At 37.9% G+C, this 23,743-nt stretch overlaps 3 protein-coding genes across 7 annotated transcripts in view; 1 reads left to right on the top strand and 2 right to left on the bottom strand.

Moving 5' to 3' along the window:
- The first annotated feature begins 919 nt into the window (after positions 1–919).
- erlec1 (endoplasmic reticulum lectin 1) lies at positions 920–6,846 on the top strand. Of its 4 annotated transcripts, none has more exons than XM_082154975.1 (14): positions 920–1,232; positions 1,833–1,937; positions 2,039–2,119; positions 2,379–2,456; positions 3,318–3,369; positions 3,453–3,510; positions 3,628–3,852; positions 4,561–4,714; positions 4,940–5,101; positions 5,184–5,243; positions 5,355–5,479; positions 5,585–5,662; positions 5,745–5,820; positions 5,995–6,846. In XM_082154975.1, exons 1-14 carry the CDS (start codon positions 1,104–1,106, stop codon positions 6,064–6,066), a joined length of 1,455 nt encoding a protein of 484 aa, XP_082011101.1. In that variant the 5' UTR covers positions 920–1,103; the 3' UTR covers positions 6,067–6,846. The 4 variants fall into 4 exon arrangements, with proteins under 4 accessions (XP_082011101.1, XP_082011100.1, XP_082011099.1 ...); XM_082154974.1 differs by having other exon boundaries at positions 921–1,232; positions 3,315–3,369; XM_082154973.1 differs by having other exon boundaries at positions 922–1,232; positions 3,453–3,517; positions 3,629–3,852.
- On the bottom strand, positions 6,006–10,504 carry gpr75 (G protein-coupled receptor 75). The gene is made up of 2 exons (XM_082154970.1): positions 10,165–10,504; positions 6,006–9,592 (listed from the first exon to the last, which is right to left on the bottom strand). The coding sequence occupies exon 2, from the start codon at positions 9,477–9,479 to the stop codon at positions 7,818–7,820; it is 1,662 nt and encodes a 553-aa protein (XP_082011096.1). The 5' UTR covers positions 9,480–9,592; positions 10,165–10,504; the 3' UTR covers positions 6,006–7,817.
- Positions 10,505–10,628: 124 nt separating this feature from the next.
- psme4a (proteasome activator subunit 4a) overlaps positions 10,629–23,743 on the bottom strand; it is a 30,083-nt gene continuing 16,968 nt past the window's right edge. For both annotated transcript variants that reach the window (XM_082154968.1, XM_082154969.1), the window contains 20 exons: positions 23,456–23,665; positions 23,094–23,230; positions 22,925–22,978; positions 22,585–22,714; positions 22,378–22,486; positions 21,741–21,894; positions 20,850–20,919; positions 20,568–20,693; positions 20,217–20,369; positions 19,947–20,051; positions 18,559–18,650; positions 18,297–18,428; positions 17,948–18,156; positions 17,761–17,846; positions 17,551–17,679; positions 17,283–17,438; positions 14,220–14,382; positions 12,610–12,743; positions 12,221–12,355; positions 10,629–11,780 (listed from right to left, as the gene is read on the bottom strand). In XM_082154968.1, coding sequence (XP_082011094.1) covers positions 12,221–12,355; positions 12,610–12,743; positions 14,220–14,382; positions 17,283–17,438; positions 17,551–17,679; positions 17,761–17,846; positions 17,948–18,156; positions 18,297–18,428; positions 18,559–18,650; positions 19,947–20,051; positions 20,217–20,369; positions 20,568–20,693; positions 20,850–20,919; positions 21,741–21,894; positions 22,378–22,486; positions 22,585–22,714; positions 22,925–22,978; positions 23,094–23,230; positions 23,456–23,665 — 2,484 coding nt within the window. In that variant the 3' untranslated portion in view covers positions 10,629–11,780. The remainder of the gene's footprint in view (positions 11,781–12,220; positions 12,356–12,609; positions 12,744–14,219; positions 14,383–17,282; positions 17,439–17,550; positions 17,680–17,760; positions 17,847–17,947; positions 18,157–18,296; positions 18,429–18,558; positions 18,651–19,946; positions 20,052–20,216; positions 20,370–20,567; positions 20,694–20,849; positions 20,920–21,740; positions 21,895–22,377; positions 22,487–22,584; positions 22,715–22,924; positions 22,979–23,093; positions 23,231–23,455; positions 23,666–23,743) is intronic.

Here is a 23,743-nt window from a genome sequence, read left to right as displayed (position 1 = left end):
AGCCAAATGAAAAATGTATTGTAAGGGCCCAAGCACTGAAATCCCAGTGGGTGAAGAAACGGCCCTGCATGGTGCAGATGTGAAAATGGCATGCCCATTTATGCCAGTTTTGAGAGCAATTTGTGCTTGATGGTTTTGAATGAAGACCCAGGAGAAATATGATGGTAGTTACCAAGGATGCCCAATCTGATGTAGGCTAAGCATATTACTGAGGTTATCTGAAGCCTGTTGAGACAGCAGAGATGAGCAGAAGATCAGAGAATACCTCTTGAGAAGATAGGATTGAAATGCATGGTGCACGTTAAAAAGCTCACAACGATTAGTCTACACTTATATTTATCATGCTGCATAATAATATAGTTAAATAATTTTTAGAGCAAGCAAACACAGACATTTGGGAGCCTGAAAATATTTGAGTCGAAGTCGATCTAAAAGTGACATGCAGCATCCTAAATATTATGTTTTCATACAAGATACAAACTAATTAAAATATGGAATTGTAGGCATATTATTTGAGTCCTAATTTGTTGGAAAACAGCAATAAATCAGGTTTCTGAGACATTTTGTAAAGAAGTAGGCTATGCGATGACTTTGCTTTTTTTAAACTATGGGAGCTTATTCTGCCACTCAATTATTGGAGAAAAATCATTTAAGAAATATTTTAATGAATTAGGCCTGCTACATTTATAAACGTATGGAAACAAAATGTAACTCAAAAAAGACGAGAAATTAAGAGATTATTTGCTTATGAATACAGTTGTGCGAATTCTTAAAATATTAGTGAGTAGCACGAATGGACCGAATCCCCGAAAATACCATAGACAGTAAAAGCAAATACAAAGAAATGAAAATACAAGTGTTCAGTTGATATCTCAGCGTAAACAGCGGCTCACGCGGCTTCCTCGCGCTATTGGTTGAGGGAAACTTCCGTCTGATACCGGAAATGGACGTGGCAAGCTGCTGTTTAACTCATGTCAAACTATCAGCAGTCAGTCATCTATTAGATCTCACTGATTACGTGTAGTAGTTGTGTTTCTGACCCTTCACTCCCATCTGTCTGTTTCTAATGTCCGGATAGCGCTCTCGGAGGGTCAGCGGGGGCGATGGGGGTGTTTTGGCGCTGGTTTTGGGGCTTGATTTGGTTCGGAGTGTCTGCAAATCGTGCAGGATCTCCTGTGTTTTCTGATGAGATCCCCTTCAAAATCAAATGGCCCGGATCAGACTTCACCTTGGTGAGTCCAAACATCTAATAAACTCAGATATTTCGCTTGACAGCTGTAAATACAACCTAACATAATGCTGTTTGTTTAATTGTCAGCTTGTTGGCTAAGGTCGCTTCATAACAGCTGGACGTGTCCTGTTTTGTTTTGGACTGTCTTGTAGTGTGTTAAAGGGATAGTTCACCCCAAAATGAAAATTTTGCCATCGTTTACTCACCTTCATGTTGTTCCAAACCTGTTTGAGTTTCTCTCTTCTGCTGAACACAAAAGAAGGTATTTTTAAAGAATGTTGGTATCCAGACAGTTGACGGCACCCATTGACTTCAATAGTATTTTTTTCTACCATGGAAGTCAATGGGTGCCATCAACTGTCTGGATGCCAACAGAATGAAATAAACCCCTACAGGTTTGGAACAACTTGAGGGTGAGTAAATGACGATTTTCATTTTGGGGTGAACTATCCCTATAAGTATTCTCTCCAACAGTATTGTGTAGTATTAAAGTATATAAATTGCAAGTATAACTGTTTTATTTCTCTGGTACTGTGGGCATGGATTTTGTTATTGATTTTTGCAGAAGTTAAATATGCAATAATATCCCTTTTTTCCACAGTCAACATCTGGAGGCCTGTACAGGAAAGATAACTATGTTATCATGACAACTGCGGAAAAAGAAAAGTACAAGTGTTTATTGCCATCTTTGTCCAGCAATCAGGAGGTGTGGTTATGCATGGCAGATTTTTAAATTACTATTATCTGGAGCTATTCTATGTATCTTTTAGTTTAGTTTGATCAATTTCTTGTCTGTCTCTTTTGAAGGGTGATGTGAAGGAGTATAGCGGGCCGAGTCCAGCCATGCTACTGGAGCCGTTATTCAAACAGAGCAGCTGCTCCTACAGAGTGAGTTTCATGTCTCACTTTCTGTATGTCTGACTTTATAAATATCCTTGACTCTCACATATGTCTTGGTCACATTTCCCCCCAAAATTAGAAAAATATTATATTTTTGCTTAAAGAGAATTGAGCTTGTTTTAACAAAAGGAAAAATGTTTGAATAAATCAACAAAATAAGATATTATGTTGCTTTGCTTTTGTTGATCTTTTCCTAGTCATATGATGTACTTGTATTGTTGCCACAATCAACATGTGTGTCTTGCAGATCGAGTCATACTGGACATATGAAGTGTGCCATGGGAAGCATGTACGGCAGTACCATGAGGAGAAGGAGACGGGGCAGGTAAAAGCACTGTTTTTGATGTATTCTGTTAAAGAACATGGCAGATCCTTATAACGTTCCTTATATTATGTTAGAAATTCGTACATTACCACTCAAAAGTTTGTGAAAGATGTCTCTTATAATCACCAAGGATGCATTTATTTGATCAAAAATACAGTAAAAACAGTAATATTGTGAAATGGTATTTCAATTTAAAATAACTGTTTTCTATTTAAATATATCTTAAAATGTCATTTATTCAGATTCTTCAGAGATTATTCTAAATATTCAAATTTTGTGATTAATAAACATTTCTTATTAGTATGAATGAATGAATGAATGAATGAATGAATGAGGCATTTATATAGTGCTTTCATATGTACTACTGTACACTTTCATATGTACTACTGTACACCCAAAGCGCTTTACAATCATATCAGGGAATCTCTCCTCAACCACCACTTATGTGATAATGCGACGGCAGCCACAGTACAACGGCTCCAGTGCGCTCACCACACACCAGCTGTAGGTGGAGAGGAGAGAGAGGGATAGAGCCAATTCAGGGGATGGGGATTATTAGGAGGCCATGATTGCCAAGGGCCAAAATACATGAAATATGATAGTATCAATCATATTATCAAAAAAAAAAAATTGTTTTTGTAACAATGTGAAAGTCTTTACTATCCCTTTTGATCAATTGAATGCTTCCTTGTTGAATAAAAGTATTATTATTATTATTATTATTATTATATATGTTTTAAACCTTACACAGTTTAAGAATGGTTACAAACTTTTGAATGGTAGTTCATTTGTAGTATTTTAAGATATTCCTAAGTAATATAGACATTTCAGTGGTCTTAATAGTCTCTGGTCCCTCAGAAGATCAACGTTCAGGAATACTATCTGGGGACCATGAATAAAAAAGAGAGTGCAGGTTGGGCAATTTTTAAGCTTAAGATGGTATTTTTTGCTTTACATGTTCTGTCAATTGTTTCATGTATTTTATCTGCTCCTTAGAATCAGAAGCCGATAAATCCGAAGACTCTGAAACAGAAGCATCAAACACAGACACAGACACAGAGGTTTGTCACTGTTAGATAGGAAATATATATATATATATATGTGTATATATATATGTGTATATGTATATATGTGTATTTATTTGTATTTTTAAACTCTCTGTGGGTTCCCAGGTGCCAACGAAGAATATAGAGGGTCAGCTCACGCCATACTTTCCTGTAGAGATGGGACATGGGACTGAATGCTCTGTGAGACAGAATGAACCTCGCACTACCACAGTGCTGTACGTCTGCCACCCGGAGGCGAAGCATGAGATCCTCACAATCGCTGAGGTGGTCAGCTGTCAGTATGAAGTGGTGGTGCTCACACCTCTCCTCTGTCCTCACCCCAATTACAGGTACACACACAAACAATTTCAGCTCAATCAAGAATTCCAGTTTTTAAATCAGTTTTTCAGTTTATCCTAAATAAGTGCATAAATAAATAGTTATTGATTTCTGTTGACTAGTATGTGCTCGTGAATATGTATGTCATCACTTGGACAAACTATCACAAAAAAATATGATAACATAAGGCCTGTTCTCACAAAGAATCAAAGGAAAAAGTGAAACTTATCATTTGAAAGATGATGGAGCACAGAAAGTCAAGTGTGATATTTCCCTCACAATGTAGTTTAGAAAGCAAAATAATAGTTTATATATATACACGCACACACGCACGTACGTACAGTTCACATGGTTTATCCTCCTACAAAATAAGTGCAGTTATTAATTCATTGTGTCAATGAAATATGATAATTGCATAAAACCTGTTCTCACCAAGAAACAAAGGAACTAGTAAAGCAAATCACAGACACAAAGTCTTTTCATACAGAGAGTGAAATTATAAAGCACTTAGATGCTCTTGCACACGCTTTAAAGCAAGATAAACCCATTTAACACTATTTTCAATCAATTTAATTCAAAATGCGACTCATATGATGATATAGATTTCACTCATTGTAATGTGTTCTGGCTTTTATATGTTCATTGTGCTCCGAGACCAACAGTATTTGTTTCGACGGAAAACGTTCGCATTTTTAGTCCTTTGTGACACTTCTCCTCAGGTTCAAGTCCTCCCCAGTGAATGACATCTTTTGTCAGGCTTTGGGTGGTTCCCCTCTCAGACCTCAGAGTCTGTCCCAGCTGGATCGTGAACAGGAAGAGATGCTCAAACCACCGTTCAGCTCAAGCATCGAACGGGAATTGAGGGGATCCAGGGTGAGTCTAGACCTGCCCTTTATCTTCTGCATTTACACCAACCCACTTATGGAATATGGGGGTGGTAATGAATAATTGAAAAATGCTCTTCAAGTTGGTCTGTATTAAAGGACATTAACAATTATATGAAAAATGTTGTATGAACAAAAATGGTTCTTTATATAAGTTATATTAATGTACAAATATAAAAAAATGTAATAATCTCTCTCCATCTCCTTGGCTAAGGAGGACAAACCTCCAGTGAAGGAAGAGGCGTATACCTCTACCCATAAACCCCTGACAGTGGGCGGTCAAGCCCAGGTCACCGTTGGCACCACTCACATCTCTCGTCTAACTGATGAACAGCTGATCAAGGAGTTTCTGAGCGGCTCGTACTGTCTGCACGGGGTGAGGATGGATAGATTTCTCTTCTGTTTCTGTTGATCTTTTAGTTGGGTTCCCAGCTCAACATATTTTTGTTTCTGTCTAGGGGGTTGGATGGTGGAAGTATGAATTTTGTTATGGAAAGCATGTACACCAGTATCATGAGGTAAGAGTTGTGAAATCATTGAATTATTTAGAAGATATAACCGTTTCCAGTATAGTGTAAATGTTTGGATTATAAGAGATGGTAAATTGCGTGTTGTGCTTTTGGTTGAAGGATAAAGAGCAAGGGAAGAACATTGTGGTGGTGGGCAGCTGGAACACTGAGGATCATATGAACTGGGCCAAGAAAAACGTGGCACGATCTTATTATTTAAAAGACGATGGAGTGCAGAAAGTCAAGTATGATTATATTTACCACACATTCAAGGGAGCATTTATTTGTTTATATATACGTGTTACAGATTTTAATAATTCATGTATGTTGTCTTGCTGATTCCTCATCAGGATTGTTTCTCATTTCTATGGCCATGGAGATGTTTGCGACCTAACAGGGAAACCGAGACAGGTTGTAGTCAAGCTTAAGTGAGTTACCCACACTTCATGATGCCATGTGATTTTCCGGTTTTGTGAATGCCACTACTAACACCTACCCATTCTGTCTCAGGTGTAAGGAGTCAGACTCTCCTCATGCTGTTACAGTTTACATGCTGGAACCTCAGACCTGTCAGTATATTCTTGGGGTGAGTGGCAAACAGAATGACATTGAGATTTGACAGCAATTTTGATTTGAATAATTATGCTGCCCTAGATGTTTACAGTGATGAGCACGTTGTGTTTTGATATTAATGCTAAATGTTACAGAAAGAGATTGTTTCATTTGAATAACCCTTATCCTGATTATCATTCTGCCACAGGTTGAGTCTCCTGTAATATGCAAGATCTTGGACACTGCAGATGAAAATGGATTTCTTTCAATCCCTAGCTAGCCTGCATGATTGGTACTGAGATGGAGGAATGAACAGTTGCTTAAAGAATTAACAATACAGAAGAAGATGCTCAGAGGGAGAGATAAAGTCTGGTTCAATAGATCATGATAACATGGACATGCTGAACCTCAGACCTCAACCTTTTGAGAAAGTTCCTCACTGACGGCACTTTCTCTTGTGAAGACTAAAGGAGATTTGGGGAAACTTTTAAACCTGGAGATGCAGCTAGGACTGAATTCTCAATATTTTATTAGCAAATCTCAAACCTGTTGACCTTTTTTTTCATGCTTTGTAACACTTAGATGGCTGGCAGTTCTTTCAAATCTATTCATTTGATTGATTTTTTTCTGTTAATCAATTGATTTACAAGATGGTCAGCTGTTTTAAGTATACATTATTTATTTTGTCCAACTTCCCATTAACACTGTGCAGCTGGAGATGGTTATTATAGTTTTAAAAGTGACTTTGTTTAATGCAAACTGCAAGGGAAATACACTGTCTTATATGCAAAGGAAATTGAATGTAATTAAACTGTTTTTTTTTTTAAATCAAGGGTCATTGAGTTACGTACAGTATTTTTCATTACCCTCACTTAAATGTAATCACTCATGTTTTTCTAAGATTTCCTCTGGTAAGTTTCACCTAGTGTGCATTGTATCTGGTGAAGGGCTCCTCTTAAACAAATTGATATTAAGACAGATTATTTCATTGCATTGATTGCAATGCTGGTTGTTACTCACCATGTCCATGTTCAGTTGAATAAAATATGATTTCAAGTCATTTCATACAAGATTCATACTCCCATATAACATATATTAATGAATACGCAATTAATTAAGAATTAATATTCTTAGTATTTATCTCAAGGTACATTTACTTGAGACGCATAATGACTTATACTTAAATAAAATAAATAAATAACTTGCCAATGAGGCAATAAAAATGAACCCTATTCAAAGGGAAAAAAAGTTGGTAGATATTTCTTTTTTTTAATATCAAAAACGATTATGTCGTCATTTTGCTTCTCAAGAAAATGTATTTTGAAATAAGAATGTTTAGACCCATTTTTGTACAGGACCACTTTTTCAGTATTTCGCAGTGTAAATTAAATACATTCCTTCTTTTTCCATTTATGTTACAATGAAAATTATTTTCCTGGGTAGAATCATTAGGGCATTATTCATAACAAAGAAAAAAATATTTCTTATGGAGAAATAAACATGCCTCAGCTAAATATTAGGAACTGGCCAGAAGGTCCATTTACCTACACTAGGTGGCGCTAGTGTCTCTTTCTGTGGATAGGCTTTGTTCACAGAGAACTAATGTTCTTGCATAACGTTCATCCTTTGCTTAGACGTGAATACCTGAAAAAAAAGATATGACTGACAAAGCAAACTACAGCATACATTAAATATCTGCTTTCAAAAGATAAAGAGGGTGTCAAGATACACTTGCAAAACATTTAATAAGTTCATATATAAAATGTAGGATGTTTCACAAATACATTATCTGAGCGAAGACTATTACATGAAAATGCCATGTCAATGTAAAAATAGAACATCCTTTAGTCCAGAAAACAACAATAATAACAAATTTGGGGAAAGCGACAACTAGTTGTAAAAGTCCCATTTTCTTTTTATTGGATACTAGATGCACATTGTCTCTTGAGCAAAACACCACTAGCAAACCACAAGCAAACACTATAAATGCTCCCCTTTGGATGCTGAGCAAGCAGTATGACGTTCCACAGCTCACACCGATGGGATGGGGATCTGATGAGCCGACGTGCTGTCAAAGTCCTGCAGCGCCTCCTGGTGGGTGTGGTAGTGCATAGCCACGTAGCTTTTGGCAAAGGCTGTGGTTTGAGAGTTGACCGGCTGCAGGCTGTTGGGGGAGCTCGGTGCTGCTGACGGACTGCTGTTATAGATACTGTAATAGGGCTCTATGCGAGTGTTGATGGGCGTAGATGTGCTCGGGGGTCGGGGCTTGCGTCCAGCGGTGGCACAGGGACTAGGCATGCTGTCCCGGGAGTGACTGGGTCCACAAGCCTGGTCAACCAGTTTCCTCAGGGGCTTTGGCGAGAGCATGTATGCCGAGTTGGTCTCGTGGTGCGAGGACTTGTTGCGGTTGACTTCCAGACTTCCCTTGCCCATAGCGTGCAGGCGTGTCTTGTGCTTGCAGCACAGGAAGCCCAAGGTCACCCACTGGAGGCAGCAGAGCACACGGCGACGCAGACCAGCACTGTTGCGCGAGTACACGAACGGGTTGATTCCAGACTTCAGGAAAATGAGGGCGAATCCGCAGAGCTCGAACTGGTAGTGGACGAAGCTGCTCTCCGGTGACACCATATCTTGCGCCAAGGAGATACCTAGTGGTAGACAGCACAACAGCACGGAGATGACGATCACCACGCATGTCACCACAGCCTTCGAATCCTTGGCCGTAGCCAAGTTGACGGTGGAGACCAACTGGCAGCAGGTTGCTCCAGTGGCGGCCCCGGGCACGAGGGGCTGGTTGGTCCTCCTGGTGAAGGGGTGCGTCTGGACATGCTGGAGCTTGTTGTATGTCTGGTTGCGGTACAGCGAGGGCACTTGCACTGTGCACTGCATACCCTCAAAACCAGCTGCGATGAGCGGTGGATGAGAAGCAGGCGGACGCGTCGCGTCAACCGTGATGATGGGACACTTCCGTACCTGTGCATTCTTCCTCAAAGCCTGAGCGATCATAAGGTAGGAAATTGACACCACTCCAACACAGAAAGCAAAGTCTGCAATGTATACATACAATACTAACTTGGCCTTGTTGCCAGTAAGACCAAAGTGAGGCAGGCAAGGCCCGGAGCTCCTGGGATACGCTCGCAAGGTGACCAACGCCGCCAGAGTGAAACTGGTGGTCCATAAGAGTGCCGTGAGGGCCAAAGTACAGGGGAACGAGGCCGTACGGTTGGGCTGCTGACCCAGGACCATGCGAAGCCGATGCAGGGCGATCACAGCCACCGTCTCTAGGGACATAATGATGAAGCCCGAGCTGGTGAGGTGGAAGGCAAAGCAGAAGCCCTTGGACACTCCGCCGTTAGCATCTCCAGCATCCAGAAAGAGCACCAGTGCAAACATGGGCGCAGTGACGCAACAAATGAACAGGTCGCAGAAGGACAGGTTGAGGATCATGAAGTCAAAGTTGGTGCGGAACTTGCGGAACGCCGGGTCGAAGAAGGACAAGAAGACTACCAAGTTGCCATAAGAACCGAGACAAAATATGAGGACCAACAAGAAGGAGCAGGAGGCAAGGGTAGCCGTGTGGATCAAGGCCCAGCCGCTCGCAGAAGCAGACTGGCTCTGGGAGCTGTTGAAGCCCCGAGGTTTCACAAACTCAGCCAGGTCTAAAGGCCAGGCTGTGCTGTTCATGGTACACATGGGGATGCAAAGTGGTCACAGCCTCAGAGTGTTGCCCATCTTGCCTTTAGGTCACACAAGAACGAGCTAATACTCCCATTGTGCAGTTAGTTCATGACAGACCCTTTGGATTGCTGCAAGGGCACAAGGGATGAGAAAATATTGATTAGTAATAGACAATATGAAGCATTGAGTAAGATAAGGTAGGCCTAATTGTAACTCAATAAATGAACATAAAAATGTCAATGGCCAAGTGGCTTTTTATCCATTCGAGGGATTCGTTTTAATCTATGTGATATCTTTATCATCACTTGATGCAAACATTATTTGGATTTTCTATAATCACGATGACTATTGTACCCGATCTCATCTGTGCGCGCTCCCGTCATACAAATCTATCGATTAAGATGAATACATGCTTGCAACAATCTGCATAGTATCTGAAAGCTTTTATTATCCGTTAACCTCTGTGTTAAGAGTATTACTGCAGGTGAATGTGCAGCGCCTATAAAATCGTGTCAAAAATGCATCAAGCCCCCATCTTTGAAAGAACATATACACACAAATAAATAAATAATCGTCATGCGCCATTAAAACAAACGTTCTATAAATGTATAATACCAAATACACCGTTCATACACAAGGTCGCACATCATAATCATGCGGCTTTCTTGCTCCACTTGCCGAAAAATTATGAATTCCTTACCATGGATTCCCTATGTGTGCCATTTTTACGACGCCGCGTTTTCCACATTTGTATGAATCTCCAAAGTACATGAACGATACAAGCATCCTAGGTGGAGAAAGAGTATCACAGCATAAGATGAGAATGAAAAAACAGTGAATTTAATGCGCAGAAGGAGAGTGGGCGCGCCTCACTGGAAACATATTGAAGCCCTTGAATGGACAGCAAGCGCGTGCCCGCGAGAACAGGATGCTCACTCAGGAAGCACAAAGAGCCTAATTTTGTTTGCGATTAAATTATCCATTTAATGCTTATATAATGTTATATTTTAATGATATTTTATCATAAATATGACTCCGTTATATTAAGTTTTTATTTATACACAGTGTCTGATTCTTATTGTTGATTAAATTGGATTATAATGATTAGTCAAAATTGTTCTCAGAATTAACATGGGAAAAGCACAAAAAAAGATTGCATCTGCATACTTTGTCACACTTTATTACAAACATCTCCTGTCTTCATTCAAATATTTGTAAAAGATATCAAGAAAACAACATCAACAACAGGTAACCAATTAATCAAGCATTGGCATAGCATTACAGCATTACTGTCTTCTAGTTTACCAACCAAAGTTGAACTGTATATTGGCTTTGGACATGATTTTGACAGCATAATTATACCTATGACACAAGCTTATCAACATACCATTGTATTAAATATAGTCTGCAATTGTTGCTATACTGACAGGTTCATCAGTAGAGCAATGAACAGCTGTAAACAAACACTTGGTAATTTGCATGTGTTGCATTTCTCAACACTGTCTCAGGATTTGCAGACAGTGCCTTTAAAAAGCTTCTGATTTCAGGATATGAAAACACCTGGCTTAATGCAAAAAAAATTACAAACTGCAAACACTAAATGCAAAGGTTAAACCAGCTGACAAAACAGAGTCAAAGTCTCAATCGAATAAATAAATAAATAAACATTTGTTGACTGCAAAAATATGAATAGACAAAAAGGATGCATGAATTTTAAAATCTCATGGTTTAAACAGACCTAGTGTTTTGTAACAGCATCCATTGTGATGATATTCTTACTCCATTTATGTAGGCTTACATAACTGTTCAAAATGCAATACGTCTGTATGAGGCCGGGGGGAAATGTAGTGCTACATCAAAATATGGTACTATTTTATACACATATGTAACATTTACCAACATCACATGTGTACACATTTCAAAGGAGTACTGCAAAAATGGTAAAATGCTAGTATTACAATAAAAACACAATGCAAAGCAGTGCAGAAAACTGCTTTAACAATCCATACTGCACTCACACAAGCGAAAAAGTTAAACTGTACAAGAACATTATAGATGCAGGTCAGCGATACCTGCAATAGGTTCTCCTTAAATATTAAGTGTATTCAAACAATAAAAAATAAATAGTTTAGTAAAATATTCTAATTGTCTTATACTAGATGATTGCAACTATTGCTACATAAATTGTGTCTTTAAAAACAATCACAGACATTAAGGGCAAACAAAAATGTAGGTTTCAAGCAGCCTTTTTCTTGTAGCCTTTCCCTCAAGACAAGTGTAAGAAACACTTCCCCTTCACCAGAGAGTGCCATCATTCTGAAAAACAGAGTAGAAAGTATCATAAGAAGGGTGTGAAGGTGAAATGCATGTATGAACATGCATGTATGTGAACGAAGTATGTTCCAAAACAGTTAGATGCTTGAATAGTCAGTATTTTATGGAGTCAAATTCATTTTAGGGTTTAATATTGAAAAAAATCTATAAAAAGTTGTTTAACCTAAATAATAAACAACTGTTTTACCCAGTATTTGTGTGTGCTCCAGTAGGTATAGTGCAAAATCTTATTGAATGAGTATTAATGATAGCTATGTGTATAATGCACAGAGTTGCCTACACTATGTAGATTGTTCCAAATCATTTATGAGGTTTCTTTTCAGTTAGGATGCTGCTTTAAAAGGCACTGCATATATTGGCAGGCGGCAAAGCAGCTCACTAGGTTTTGGAAGAGAGCCTGTGTGAGTGTGTATATAACAGACCTAAGCGTAGTAACAGGGGGAGACTAGCAGATCTGTGAGCACCAGCAGCTGGTCATCTGTGAACTTCTGCTTGTGTTCCTGCCAGTTATCATGATGAGTGCGACGGAAATCCGACAGTGTTTTCTTCACAGTCATCTAGAGAGACAACAACAAATCTGTTAAAGATCTTGTAAGTAGTCTCGAAGTTTCTGGTCTAACTACGGCATCCATACATTTCTTTGAGTGCATCAAAATGCAGTTGCATGATTCATGTTCAACTTCCAGAAATGCTTAAACATTTCATCTTTGCTCAGTCAACGCCTGGACCCCTGCAGACTGCAATCAGCTGATCATCCAACCTTCCCTTTCTCAACATCTAACACACAAGTAAAAGAGAGCGGGAGCTGTACCTCTATAGGCTGTGTGTCAGTGAGGTGGGCACTCAGGTCCATGAGGATCTGGGGCATCCAGGTGGGCACATCATACGGGCTGGACAGGATGCAGGCACTCAGACCTAATACACCTGCATGTCGCCGCACCAGGTCTAAACACACAGAAAAAAAAATTAAGATTTAGGTCCAATCATTTATCATAAGGTACTGTATATAAATATTTCTAGGGTGAATTTAGGAAAATTTTATTCACCCCAAATATAAAATCAGCATACAGTCTCACCAAAATGAGCATATAGTCTTTTTTCCATATGTAATTTCTAGATCACTAATTGAATCTAAGATTTTTTTCTATCGCTCTATCTTTATTATATGGTATTAAACTTCTGCTCAATATTAATTGCCGATATTAAAAATGTAAACTATACAATCTATGCAACATAAACAGTAAAACACTAAAAACTAGAATTGTTTGAAATTGCTACAAGTAAATTTAGGCATCAAATCAATGTAGAGTATAAAAAAGGATATTAATTTTAAGATTTGCTAACGGTGTTAAAATATTAACTTTGATCTATGGCGGCAATGGTCATTTAAATGTAAAAATAGGAGAAATGAGCATGTACAATTGAATATCTAAAGTGGACTATATATATACTGCATACTGAATGATACTGATAAATTAAAAATCTCTAAAATCGTCACATAACTGATATGACATCAGTATATTGTGCATCCTTAGTTAGACTTTATGCACCAGAGAAACAAGCTCGCAGCCATCTTTAGAATATTGTCTTTGAACTTCCGTTTTTGCGGTCGCTCTGTATATTTCTATGGCATTGCGGTCGAGGAGTAATTAGCTGGTGAAGTGGATTTACTTATTGTAAAGTTAACGAAAGTTATCATGAGGATTGCAATGTTTAAAGCAGATGACTTGACAAATGTCAGTAGACCGGGAAGATTTTAAACGAGCCGTTCATTCATAATACGCAAAATTGCTGTGTAAATACAGACTGGAAGACAAAAGACAATGAGCTCAGCGCTGAAGGGGGCGGGGCTACATAAGGTCTTATAGACACAACAGTTCAAAAGTTTGGGGTCTGGAAGTTTTTTAAATTTTTTTATAAATTAATAGTTTTATTCCACAAGGATACATTACACGGATGAATAGAAAGAAATTAGCAAAATAACAGCAGTTATTTAAAATAGAAATCTTTTGTAAAATTATAAATGTCTTTACTGTCAATTTTAACCAAAGTAAATAAATCTATCACCATTTCCACAAAAATATTAAGCAGCACATCTGTTTTCAATATTTCAATAATTATTATTATTTCTTGAGCAGCAAATCAGCATATTAGAATGATTTCTGAAGGATCATGTGACACTGAAGACTGGAGTAATGATGCTAGAAATTCAGCTTTGATCACAGGAATAAATTACATTTTAAAATATATTCAAATAGAAAATATTTGTTTTAATTTGCAATAATATTATTGCATATTGCATAATAATATTTCACAGTATTACTGTATTTGTGATTAAATAAATGCAGCCTAGTTGAGCATAAGAGACTTTTTTCAAAAAACCCAGGAGTTTGAACGCTAGTGTACTTGTGTGCTCATTACCAGCAGAAGGGATTGTGTCCACCACGGAGCCCAGCTCTCTCCTCCTACGCTTGGGCAGACGGGTCTTGCTCAGGGACTCAAAATGGGCCTGCATAGGTTCATCAATGCTGAGAAAATTACACTGCAGTAATCCGCTCAGAGTGGTGGCCGCCATCTCCCTCACCTAAAAACATGAAGAGAGAGAAAAAATTATTACAGAAGACTGTTACCTTTGCAGCCAAAGGTTCAGACATTTCTTTCCTTTCAGTTATCTAAAGCGTGGGAGGTGCAGAGCAGGGACAGATGGGGTCTTTTTGTGTCAGAAGAACCTTTCTTTAAATAAAGAAAATACACAGGGCCTGAAGAATAGAAGCAGTGGAACTTAAATGTAACAAGGCAGATCGGTGCAAACGGCATCACAGAACAAAACCCAATGTTCCAGTCACGGTGAAATGGGTGAATAAGCAAATTTAGAGCTTATTACCAGGGATGTGCTAAACAGCTAGTCAACCAACCGGTCTCTAGGAAGCAATAATTAGGCTAAAAAATCCCTACACAGACACCCATAAAAAGCTGACTCAGCAATAACATTCTGTCTGTGTGTGTGTGTGTGTGTGTGTGTGTGTGTGTGTGTGTGTGTGTGTGTGTGTGTGTGTGTTTATGACAAGCATTTGCTCTGACAAAGAATCGACCGCTATTGTTTTGAAGTCCCAAAATCTTGTGATCTTGACCATATGCTCTGATCCTTAACCTTGAGATCCAGTCACTGTGACGTTCTGATTGGCTAGCACTAATCGACTAGCTGTATTACAGCAGCAGACAGAGGGTCATATGCAACATGGAATCCAAAGTCATGTGATTTAATTTGCTGTATTAAAGGGTGTAGTTTCCTTCCACTCATAACCCTAATCTTTTTGCCCACTTCTCTCCGTTTGCCGTACACTCCTCTCTGGAAATTTTAACATATATCACCATGGAAACAGAATACTGCTGCAGCTGGGAGTTGCTATGGTAACAGTAAGACGGATAGAGAGAGTATGAGAGAGAGAGAATAAAGGAAAACAAGAGTGCGCTACATCACTGCAAAGAAAGCATGGTGAAAGAGACACTTTCACCACAGCGGTTTACGTAATTGGCTTCCGACACATTTAACCTCTGTGATTATACTCAATCACATTCATGAACAGAACAGAAAGACTTCAAATATAGATATACTAAAGATATATAATCTTATACAGTGATCAGGATTAATTCACTGGAGTTGAGTGAAAAATGTCTAAGGTTGTGAACATCTAAGGGTGAATTCAGTATGAAAAGACAGAGCTCTGAAGACTCTTGTTAGTTGTGGCATGTGCATTTATGTTATGTGTTATGAGGACCAAATATTTGTGAAATGTCCTCAAAAATGCACACTACTGTTCGAAGGTTCGGGGTCGGTAAAATGTTCTTGAAAGAAGTCTCTTATGCTCAACAAAGACTGGATTTATTTGATAAATGATAAATAATAGTTATACTGTGAAAAGTAAATATTTTACAAAAAAATGTTTTCTATTTGAATATATTCTAAAATGTAATTTATTCCTGTGATCAAAGCTGAATTTCCAGCATCATTAGTCCAGTCTTCAGTGTCACACGATCTTTCAGAAATCATTCTAATATGCTGAGTTGGCGCGCAAGAAACATTTCTGAATATTATCAGAATTTTTGAATAATATTAAATGTTGTGCTTCTTAATATTTTATGGAAAACGTGATATCTTTTAAACTCTATTAATCAAAATATCCTGAAATAAAAATTTAAGCATTAATTTCAAACAGAATATTTTGTAAAATTAAAAATCTATCGTTTTAGATCAAATTAATGTACTCAAACAAATCTAACCAACACCGAACCTTTTAACGGTTAATTGTATCATAAGACTTTTAAGGACATTTTAAAAAGGTCAACAATAGTAAAACAGTAAATTTAAAATAATAAAAATTCAATTATAATAATAAACAAATTAATATATGAATACTTATTAAATAAACATTTGCAGTGCATGTCATTATATTTGTGTTAGAGCTGCACAATTCTGGATAAATTGAGAATCACGATTTTTTGGGGTTTAAAATAGAGATCACAATTCTGAATAGACTGCTAAACAAAATAACATGTATTTTACTAGAGGTTCTGACAAAATGCTAATTGCTGCAGTCTTTTATTTTATTTTATTATTTTAAATGAATGATTCAATGACTCACTAATTTACTGGATGAATCAGACTTTTTGAATGAATAATTCAATGACATAAATGTAACAGTCACTTGTCGCCATCTACTAGTGAAACGATGTAATTAATAAGTTACTTTCAAAAGCTGATTTACTCTATTTTGATCGCTTCCGTAGACATCAGTGTTTATATCCGAACTATAAGCTTTTATCCCAGTACTTCTGTGATAACCTGAATTATTGTAGCAGCTTCCCAACCACACAGTATCATTATTTCTATTTCATTCCCCTACATGACAACATCTCTGTCTGGGTCAGCGGCAGCGAGAACACAGATTTGAATGTTCACTGTGATCGTACTAGTCAAAGGTTTAATAGAAACAGCCGAATCGTTGGCTTTTAGGATGAATATTGCATGGGTATTTGAATCGAGATCATGATCTTTTAACGATTAATCACACAGCTGATTAATACACTACATAAGATAAAAAATAAAAAATAAAAGCCAAAAAAAAGCTTCATCTCTCTTTATGCTAATTACAATGACACTTCATTTATCAACAGCCAGATCTTGACATGAAAGCCTGCCAAGTTTGCTGAATGAGAAATTGTTGTGCATTTCTTCTCTTGCGAAGTGCTTTTATTCTAATTCTCGGCTGATTAGCTGTCATAGATGACGTCCTGTTGAATAAGTTCATCCATTGATTTATAAAATTGTAGTTTGTAGCAAGTTTGTGCTCTCATAATAGGCGTGGGAAATTATTGACTATATCCCACCAGAAACAAGGAGCCAGAGATGCACCTAGACCTCAGAAATAGTTAAAAAAACTGTAATGTATGTGCGTATATCAGTCTGCAAATGTATTCACACACCTCTAGTTGTTCATCCTGTAGCAGGTGTAGTACCAGAGCTCTCACGTCACCGACAGCCTGGGCATCACTGAGGAAAGTGAAAAGATTGTAGAAGACCATAACCTGCAGGTAGGTGAGAACGGTGTAGCGTGCGTGCCATGAGCTGCTCCTTGAGATCTGTAACAAACAGTGCCAACTGCTGGTCAAATCACACATTAAACCCTCACATTCACACATGACTCATACTGTATGTGCTGAGTGTGTGTGCCTTATGTGCACTGACAGTCACCTCTTCAAGTGCACTGAGGACTTGTGGGATCTGTTCTGAGTACAGCAGTCCCTGGGACATGAGAGACAGACATGTCTTAGCGTCTCTCTTCATCTCATCATAGCTGTCGTCATTCTCCACAGGAGCAATCTAGACAGAGAGTGAGAGACAGGCTTTAAAACACAAGACTTGCAGACAGTGAACTAAATTACAGACAAAACTGGGACTCACTTTGAAGAGGAGAGGGAGGAGACGCAGCTGTTCCGGGACAGCAGAAGAGAAGGAGTGTCCAGTGCTGGTAATCAACCACTTCAACACTAAAACAAACAAAAAACACTGTTACCCCAAATAGCCCTGGACCACAAGCACTTCTGCACACTTGTTCAAACACAAACTGAAAGGTATACAAAATACACACCAGTTTTGAGTAATCTGATGGCCTGTGTCCTCTCATCTTGATCTCCCTCCGTGTTTCCCTCCACTATGTGGTTTTGGATCTCCTCCTCGCCGTCGGTTAAAGGCTTGAGTCTGGCCAGCACACGCTCCGTGAACTCTCCGATGCGCGGGGACGTGGTGGGCTGAGTGTGTGGCAGGTTCACATCGATCATGAAGATGTAGGTGAGCACACTGAGAGATAGGAGAAGAAGAGAGTGAGTGGATCTAAATGTGTTGCTATAATACGGAGGTTTTAATAAAAAAATTTGCTCTGAAAAGTCTAAACGTGAACATGTATAATGTTGATGTGTTTTTCGTGTTCAAGCACATACCTGCCGATGCGTTCGCGTACGTTCTTGTAGACCTGAGTGAGCTTGGGCTCGAGGTACTCTAGTAACCTGTGAAGCAGCTCTGGGACTCTCCACTGCTGCTGAGCAAGACCTCCCTGCAGCACATACAGACGGCTGAAACACAGACACAGACAAACTTAGACATGTAGCAATGAAATATATAGAAGTCACAGTGATCATTTCCCCTTTTTAAACCATAACATTCAGCTTTCAGAAGATGAAGTGTGTGGCAGTGATGTCATACCAGGCGTCCATAAGCGAGCCTCCTTTTCCTGTGACCGGTGCTTCCATCAGCAACTCAAACAGCCAGTGGAGCTTTCGTGGGTCTCGGCTCTCCTGTACAACACACACACATATGTACACAAGGAATAATTCAGCTGGGAAAATATGAAAGCATATACTACTGTTTAAAAGTTTTGGGAAGGTAAGACTTATTCATGTTTTGAAAGAAGTCTTATGCTCACCAATGCTGCATTTATTTGGTCAAAAATACAGTAATATTGTTTCGAATTAAAATAACGGTTATCTATTTTAATATATTTTAAAATGTAATTTATTCTTGTGATGGCAAAGATACATTTTCAGCATCATTATTCCAGTCTTCAGTGTCACATGATCCTTCAGAAATCATACTGATATGATGATTTGATGCTCAAGAAACATTTATTAGTAGTATTAATTTTGAAAAAAAAAAAAGTTGTGCTGCGTAATATTTTGTGGAAACATTTTTTAGGATTCTTTGATGAATAGAAGGTTTTCTTTCTTTTTCTGCTTAGTAAATTTCTCTCTCAAGATTCTTATATAAATAGAAAGTTCAAAAGAGCAGCATTTATTCGAAATATAAATCTTTTATAACATTATAAAAGTATTTACTGTCATTTTCAATTTAATGCACCCATGTTGAAAAAATGAATTTCTTTATAAAATAAAAATAAAACTTACTGAAGCCAAACTTTTGAAAGGTAGAGTAAATCCACAGATTGTCTGGTCATTAGCCTCATTTATACTAGAATATGAGATTACATTTAATCCACAATCAGTGTTGGGTGTAATGCATTACTAAGTAATTACTTTTTCAAGAGAAAAGTAATTAAATTACAGGGATTTTAAATTACAGGTAAGGGATTACTCTTAATTTTTCTGTTAATTTAATTACATTTACTTCTGATGTAACTGCATTATATATACGGTATCTGACAATTATATATCAAACAATAGTGGATTTAACATAAAAATGTAACGTTTAATGTGAAAATAATTTTTTTTAATGTAACCTTCTCACTTTAAATACTTTGGTCAGTTCAAAAATAATTTATACAATTTTATATTACTTATTTCAGGTTCATGTCTATCCTTGTATTGTTCAACTGGTCAAGGTTGATATTGGATTTGTAATGCAATACTTTTTAGAGCGTACAGTAATATAATTAATACAGTAATATAATTACACTGTTGAAGACGTAATAAGTAGCTAGTAATTAATTACTTTTTTTAGAGTAACTTACCTAAAACTGTCCACAATTTGAAATAGTATATTTTTGCAAATATTTTTCCCAAAACCCAGTGATGCGAAGCATACCAATAATCATACATCCTAATAAAAGACGAGTACATGGTCAAAAATATCCTTACGCAGGCAGTGGCAATGCAGGTGCCCCAGTCCGCATACGTCTCTATGGTGATATTGGAGAGAGCTTTACGGAGGAGTGGACATAGCAGAGCCCAAAGTTTTTCCACCTGTAACACACAAACACACATATACAGACTCAACCAAAGGTGTTTACACCGTCATTCTGGTCCAAAGAGCCAGAGTCCAAACAGTTGAGACCCAAGTGTTCAGGTGTGTAACAATGCTGATGTTGAGGACTCTTAATTTGTTGAAATGCACATGTGTGCAAATACCTTGCTGTAGCTCCAGTGTTTGGAGCCCCTGATGAGTCCAGAGATGATCTCCGCCACACAGCGCTGGGTGCTTTCATGGGTATCCGCAACCAGACGCTCCATATGAGGCTTCAGCAAGGGCAGGAAGGCATCATCAAAGTTCCGGAAAAGGCCCTTTTACAACACAAGACATTTTTATGAAGCAAGCGATCAATCATTTTTAATTTGGAGAACGCTGTTTGTTTGGATGCCACTCAGATATAGAACCAAATTGGTTTGAACAAGCCTGAAAACCTGGCTCATAGACTTCTACAGTCTACATTTCACTGGGTTTGAAAAACAGACTGTAGACGTGTGTATAAATACTCTCACCTTAAAGAGGCAAAATCGCCGTGGGCTGAATTTATCATTCCCCTTCCTGTCCTCCAGAGACAAATAGTGGATGAACTGATCGATGAACAGCCGGTCTGAGAAATGATCATATATGATCCGTTCACTCTACAACACAGAAAACAGGCATAAACGAACCTAATCAAAAAAGACAGACTGAAATATAAAAACCCTGAAATTATGAGGTGGTACAAGCATATTTTGAGTTTTGATGAACAAAACTGGGTTGGGTTTAGATGTTACTAGAATTGAAATTGAGTATACCTCATTCATCTCTTCTCTTGTTTTGCCCTGTTTTGGCTGTTCCTCAGGAGGGGCATAGAGCATCAGGTTCCTAAAAAAAAGAAACAAAATAATAACATATTTGGCATTGTTTTGTCTACCTTTTGAAGATCAGTACAAAATGTGTTTTTTATATTATACACTACCATTCAAAAGTTTGGGGTCAGTAAGATTTTTATTTTAAAGAAATTTTAAACTTTTATTCAGTTTTGGATGAAAAGGATAAATTAAAGGATGAAAAGGATAAATTAATCAAAAGCATCAGTAAAGTCATTCATCATGTTATAAAATATATCTATTTCAAATAAATGATGTTCTTTAGAACTTTCAATTCAGTCCTGAAAAAAAGGATTATGTGACTAAAGACTTTAAATTGTAATTAGATTTTAGAATAATATATATTTATATATGTTTATATTTTAGAATGTAATATTACAGTTTTACTGTATTTTTTTAATCAAATAAACACAGCCTTGGTGAGCAGGAGAGACTTCTTTCAATAACATTTAAAAAATAATAATATTAAAAATCTTATAATGAAAAGGGAGATCCTTTGGCTTCAGAATGGTTTCAGGACTTATTCAGAACTTTGCAGAGGGAAAATTCTCTTTTTTAATTTTCTTTATGTTCCTCACACAAAGCTATTGTGTTTGGCTTTGGAAGACGTGAAATATGGTGAATGAGTCATATGGACCACTTTTACTGTGTTTTTTGGAGCTTGACAGCCTCTATGAACTGTTGATGTATGGAAAAGAGCTGTGTAATGAGTCAAATCTTCCTCTTTTGTGTTCCACAGAAAAACAATTATAATAACAGCAACAGTTCTTTTCCATGTGTGGGTAAACTCTTTCTTTAAGCACTGTGTGTGTGTACCGTGGCCATGTGGAATAACCCCAGTGGGTTTTCTCAATGAAGCAACATTCATCCCAGTCCTGTTGGGAGCGCGGCAACCTGCTGCTGTCATATTGCAACCACTGGTTATCAGGCCTGTCTCCCACCAGCAGAGAGCCTAGAGCTTTACCATCACCTACATGAAGAACAGGAAATCACAAATCTCAGATATAGTTTGATATGTGTCCATCTAGTAAGACTACAGATGGTATTCAACCAGAATGAGTTTTTCTGCCGCCACGGGTAACGCAGCGGGTGCAGCAGGAAATGCATTTCTGCTCTTGACCGTAAGTGGCGCTATAACCAATAGCTGGAACATTAAGCACTTACATGATAAATTATTAAGCAAGATTAAACATTATAATACAATATTATATTACTGTTATTATTATTACCAGTAATTTATTTAATTATTTTATCTTCATTTACAAGTAACATCACAATTACAGAGCAATGTTGCAAACGGTCTCTTTGCGCCATCTGGTGGTGATGTCACGAACGAGTGTCACATGTGACTGGGTTGTATTTAACATTGCAGTCTCTCAGCAGCGGGAATAGGCATTTTGGTTGACTACCTACTGTATATACTCACTTCTTGCTGTACGGTTAGTGTACTCACATGACTGAAGAGAGGTTTTGAGTTCAGAAATGTCGTAGGGATTCACTGCCACTTTCTTGTGAGGTCTCTTGAGCTGCTTTAGAATTCCACTCACTGCTGATATTGCACCCTGAGCAATAAATAGCACAAAACAAGAAGAAACATGTTTTTGTTTTTTGCTTTCCTTTCACAGATATGTTTCTGAAGTATAATTTTGAACAAACGCACATTGCGAACTAAGAGAGAGTCGTGGTTCAGGCTCTCAATGAAAAAGAGGACTGCAGAGGAAGGCAAGGGCTTGTCATCTCTCAGCATCAGAGAGAGGAAGCCGATCGCTATCTGCTCAAACTTCCAGGGCCTGCAAAATAAACCAGCATAGGACCAATGAACTTCCATTACCATCCAGTCTTTTGTAAATCCTTACAAATAATTCAGAGACTGCAATCACAAAGAATAATTTCAATAACAGCAAAATAAAGAATAATAACAAAGATTACAACAATATTTTAGCATAACTATTCCTGTAAACCCTGTAAAACAAAGTGCTGTTCATTCTAACCAGACGTACATGTTTCGGTCGTAAAGGCAGTCCAAAAGATCCACCACTAGCTTCTCATACTTCCTGTTAGGATTGATAAAATAAAATAAAAATTACTCAGTTTTTGAGTATATCCACCACTTAACCGGATATAAATTTGTGAAGCATATTTGTATGCAGTTTTTAAGCATTTACTCACTGCACTGAGTCTTTGTTTTTCTGTTCCTGTCTCTTTCTTCCCTCCAGTTCCTCCTGTTCAGAGGCATCACGTGGGGTCGGTTCTGGATTACTGGATTTCATAATTTTTAGGGCAACATCCACACAACTCTCTGGAATCTGAATACAAAATGAAAGAGAAAAGTTTAAAGATACATATGTCACAAGAAAAACAGAGTTTGTATAGAAAGAAAAAGGTCAAACTGAGGTGTACAATGTCAACAAACACATTAGCATTTAAAGTTTTTAATTGATATAATTATGTTAATATGTTAACAGGAAAGCCTTCATTTATAATTCAGTTTATGCATCTCGTTCATTTAGGCTGCTATTTGCTGAACTCACAGAAAAGTCAAAACCGATGGTCTCGTACTGGCGGTGGATCTTGTCGGCCAGGTCATCGAAGAGCCGCACGATTGAAGGCTTCTCCAGAGACATGGAGGGGCTCATGCCAGAACGAACAATGGCAGGCCATGTCAGAGCGATGGAGTCCCAGTACTGCAGGGTAGCAAGACAGACCCCAGTGTGGTTCCCTAACAGACAGTACAAGGCACCCTGGAGAAGAGTAAGACAGACAGATCAAGTATGATCCTATTCAGTTTCCTATATCCTATATCAACAGGAAGAGAAAAG

The sequence above is a fragment of the Leuciscus leuciscus genome (assembly GCF_965113295.1).
Source record: "Leuciscus leuciscus genome assembly, chromosome: 22".
NCBI classification, from domain to species: domain Eukaryota; kingdom Metazoa; phylum Chordata; class Actinopteri; order Cypriniformes; family Leuciscidae; genus Leuciscus; species Leuciscus leuciscus.
This window is presented reverse-complemented; position numbering and strand designations above follow the sequence as displayed.

Bases quoted from the DNA above. Each gene is read 5' to 3' on its own strand.
- erlec1 (XM_082154972.1), top strand. From the start codon at position 1,104: ATGGGGGTGTTTTGGCGCTGGTTTTGGGGCTTGATTTGGTTCGGAGTG. The intron at 1,233-1,832 runs GTGAGTCCAAAC...TTTTTTCCACAG, and splicing joins CCGGATCAGACTTCACCTTG to TCAACATCTGGAGGCCTGTA. The intron at 5,821-5,994 runs GTGAGTGGCAAA...ATTCTGCCACAG, and splicing joins CCTGTCAGTATATTCTTGGG to GTTGAGTCTCCTGTAATATG.
- gpr75 (XM_082154970.1), bottom strand. From the start codon at position 9,479: ATGTGTACCATGAACAGCACAGCCTGGCCTTTAGACCTGGCTGAGTTT.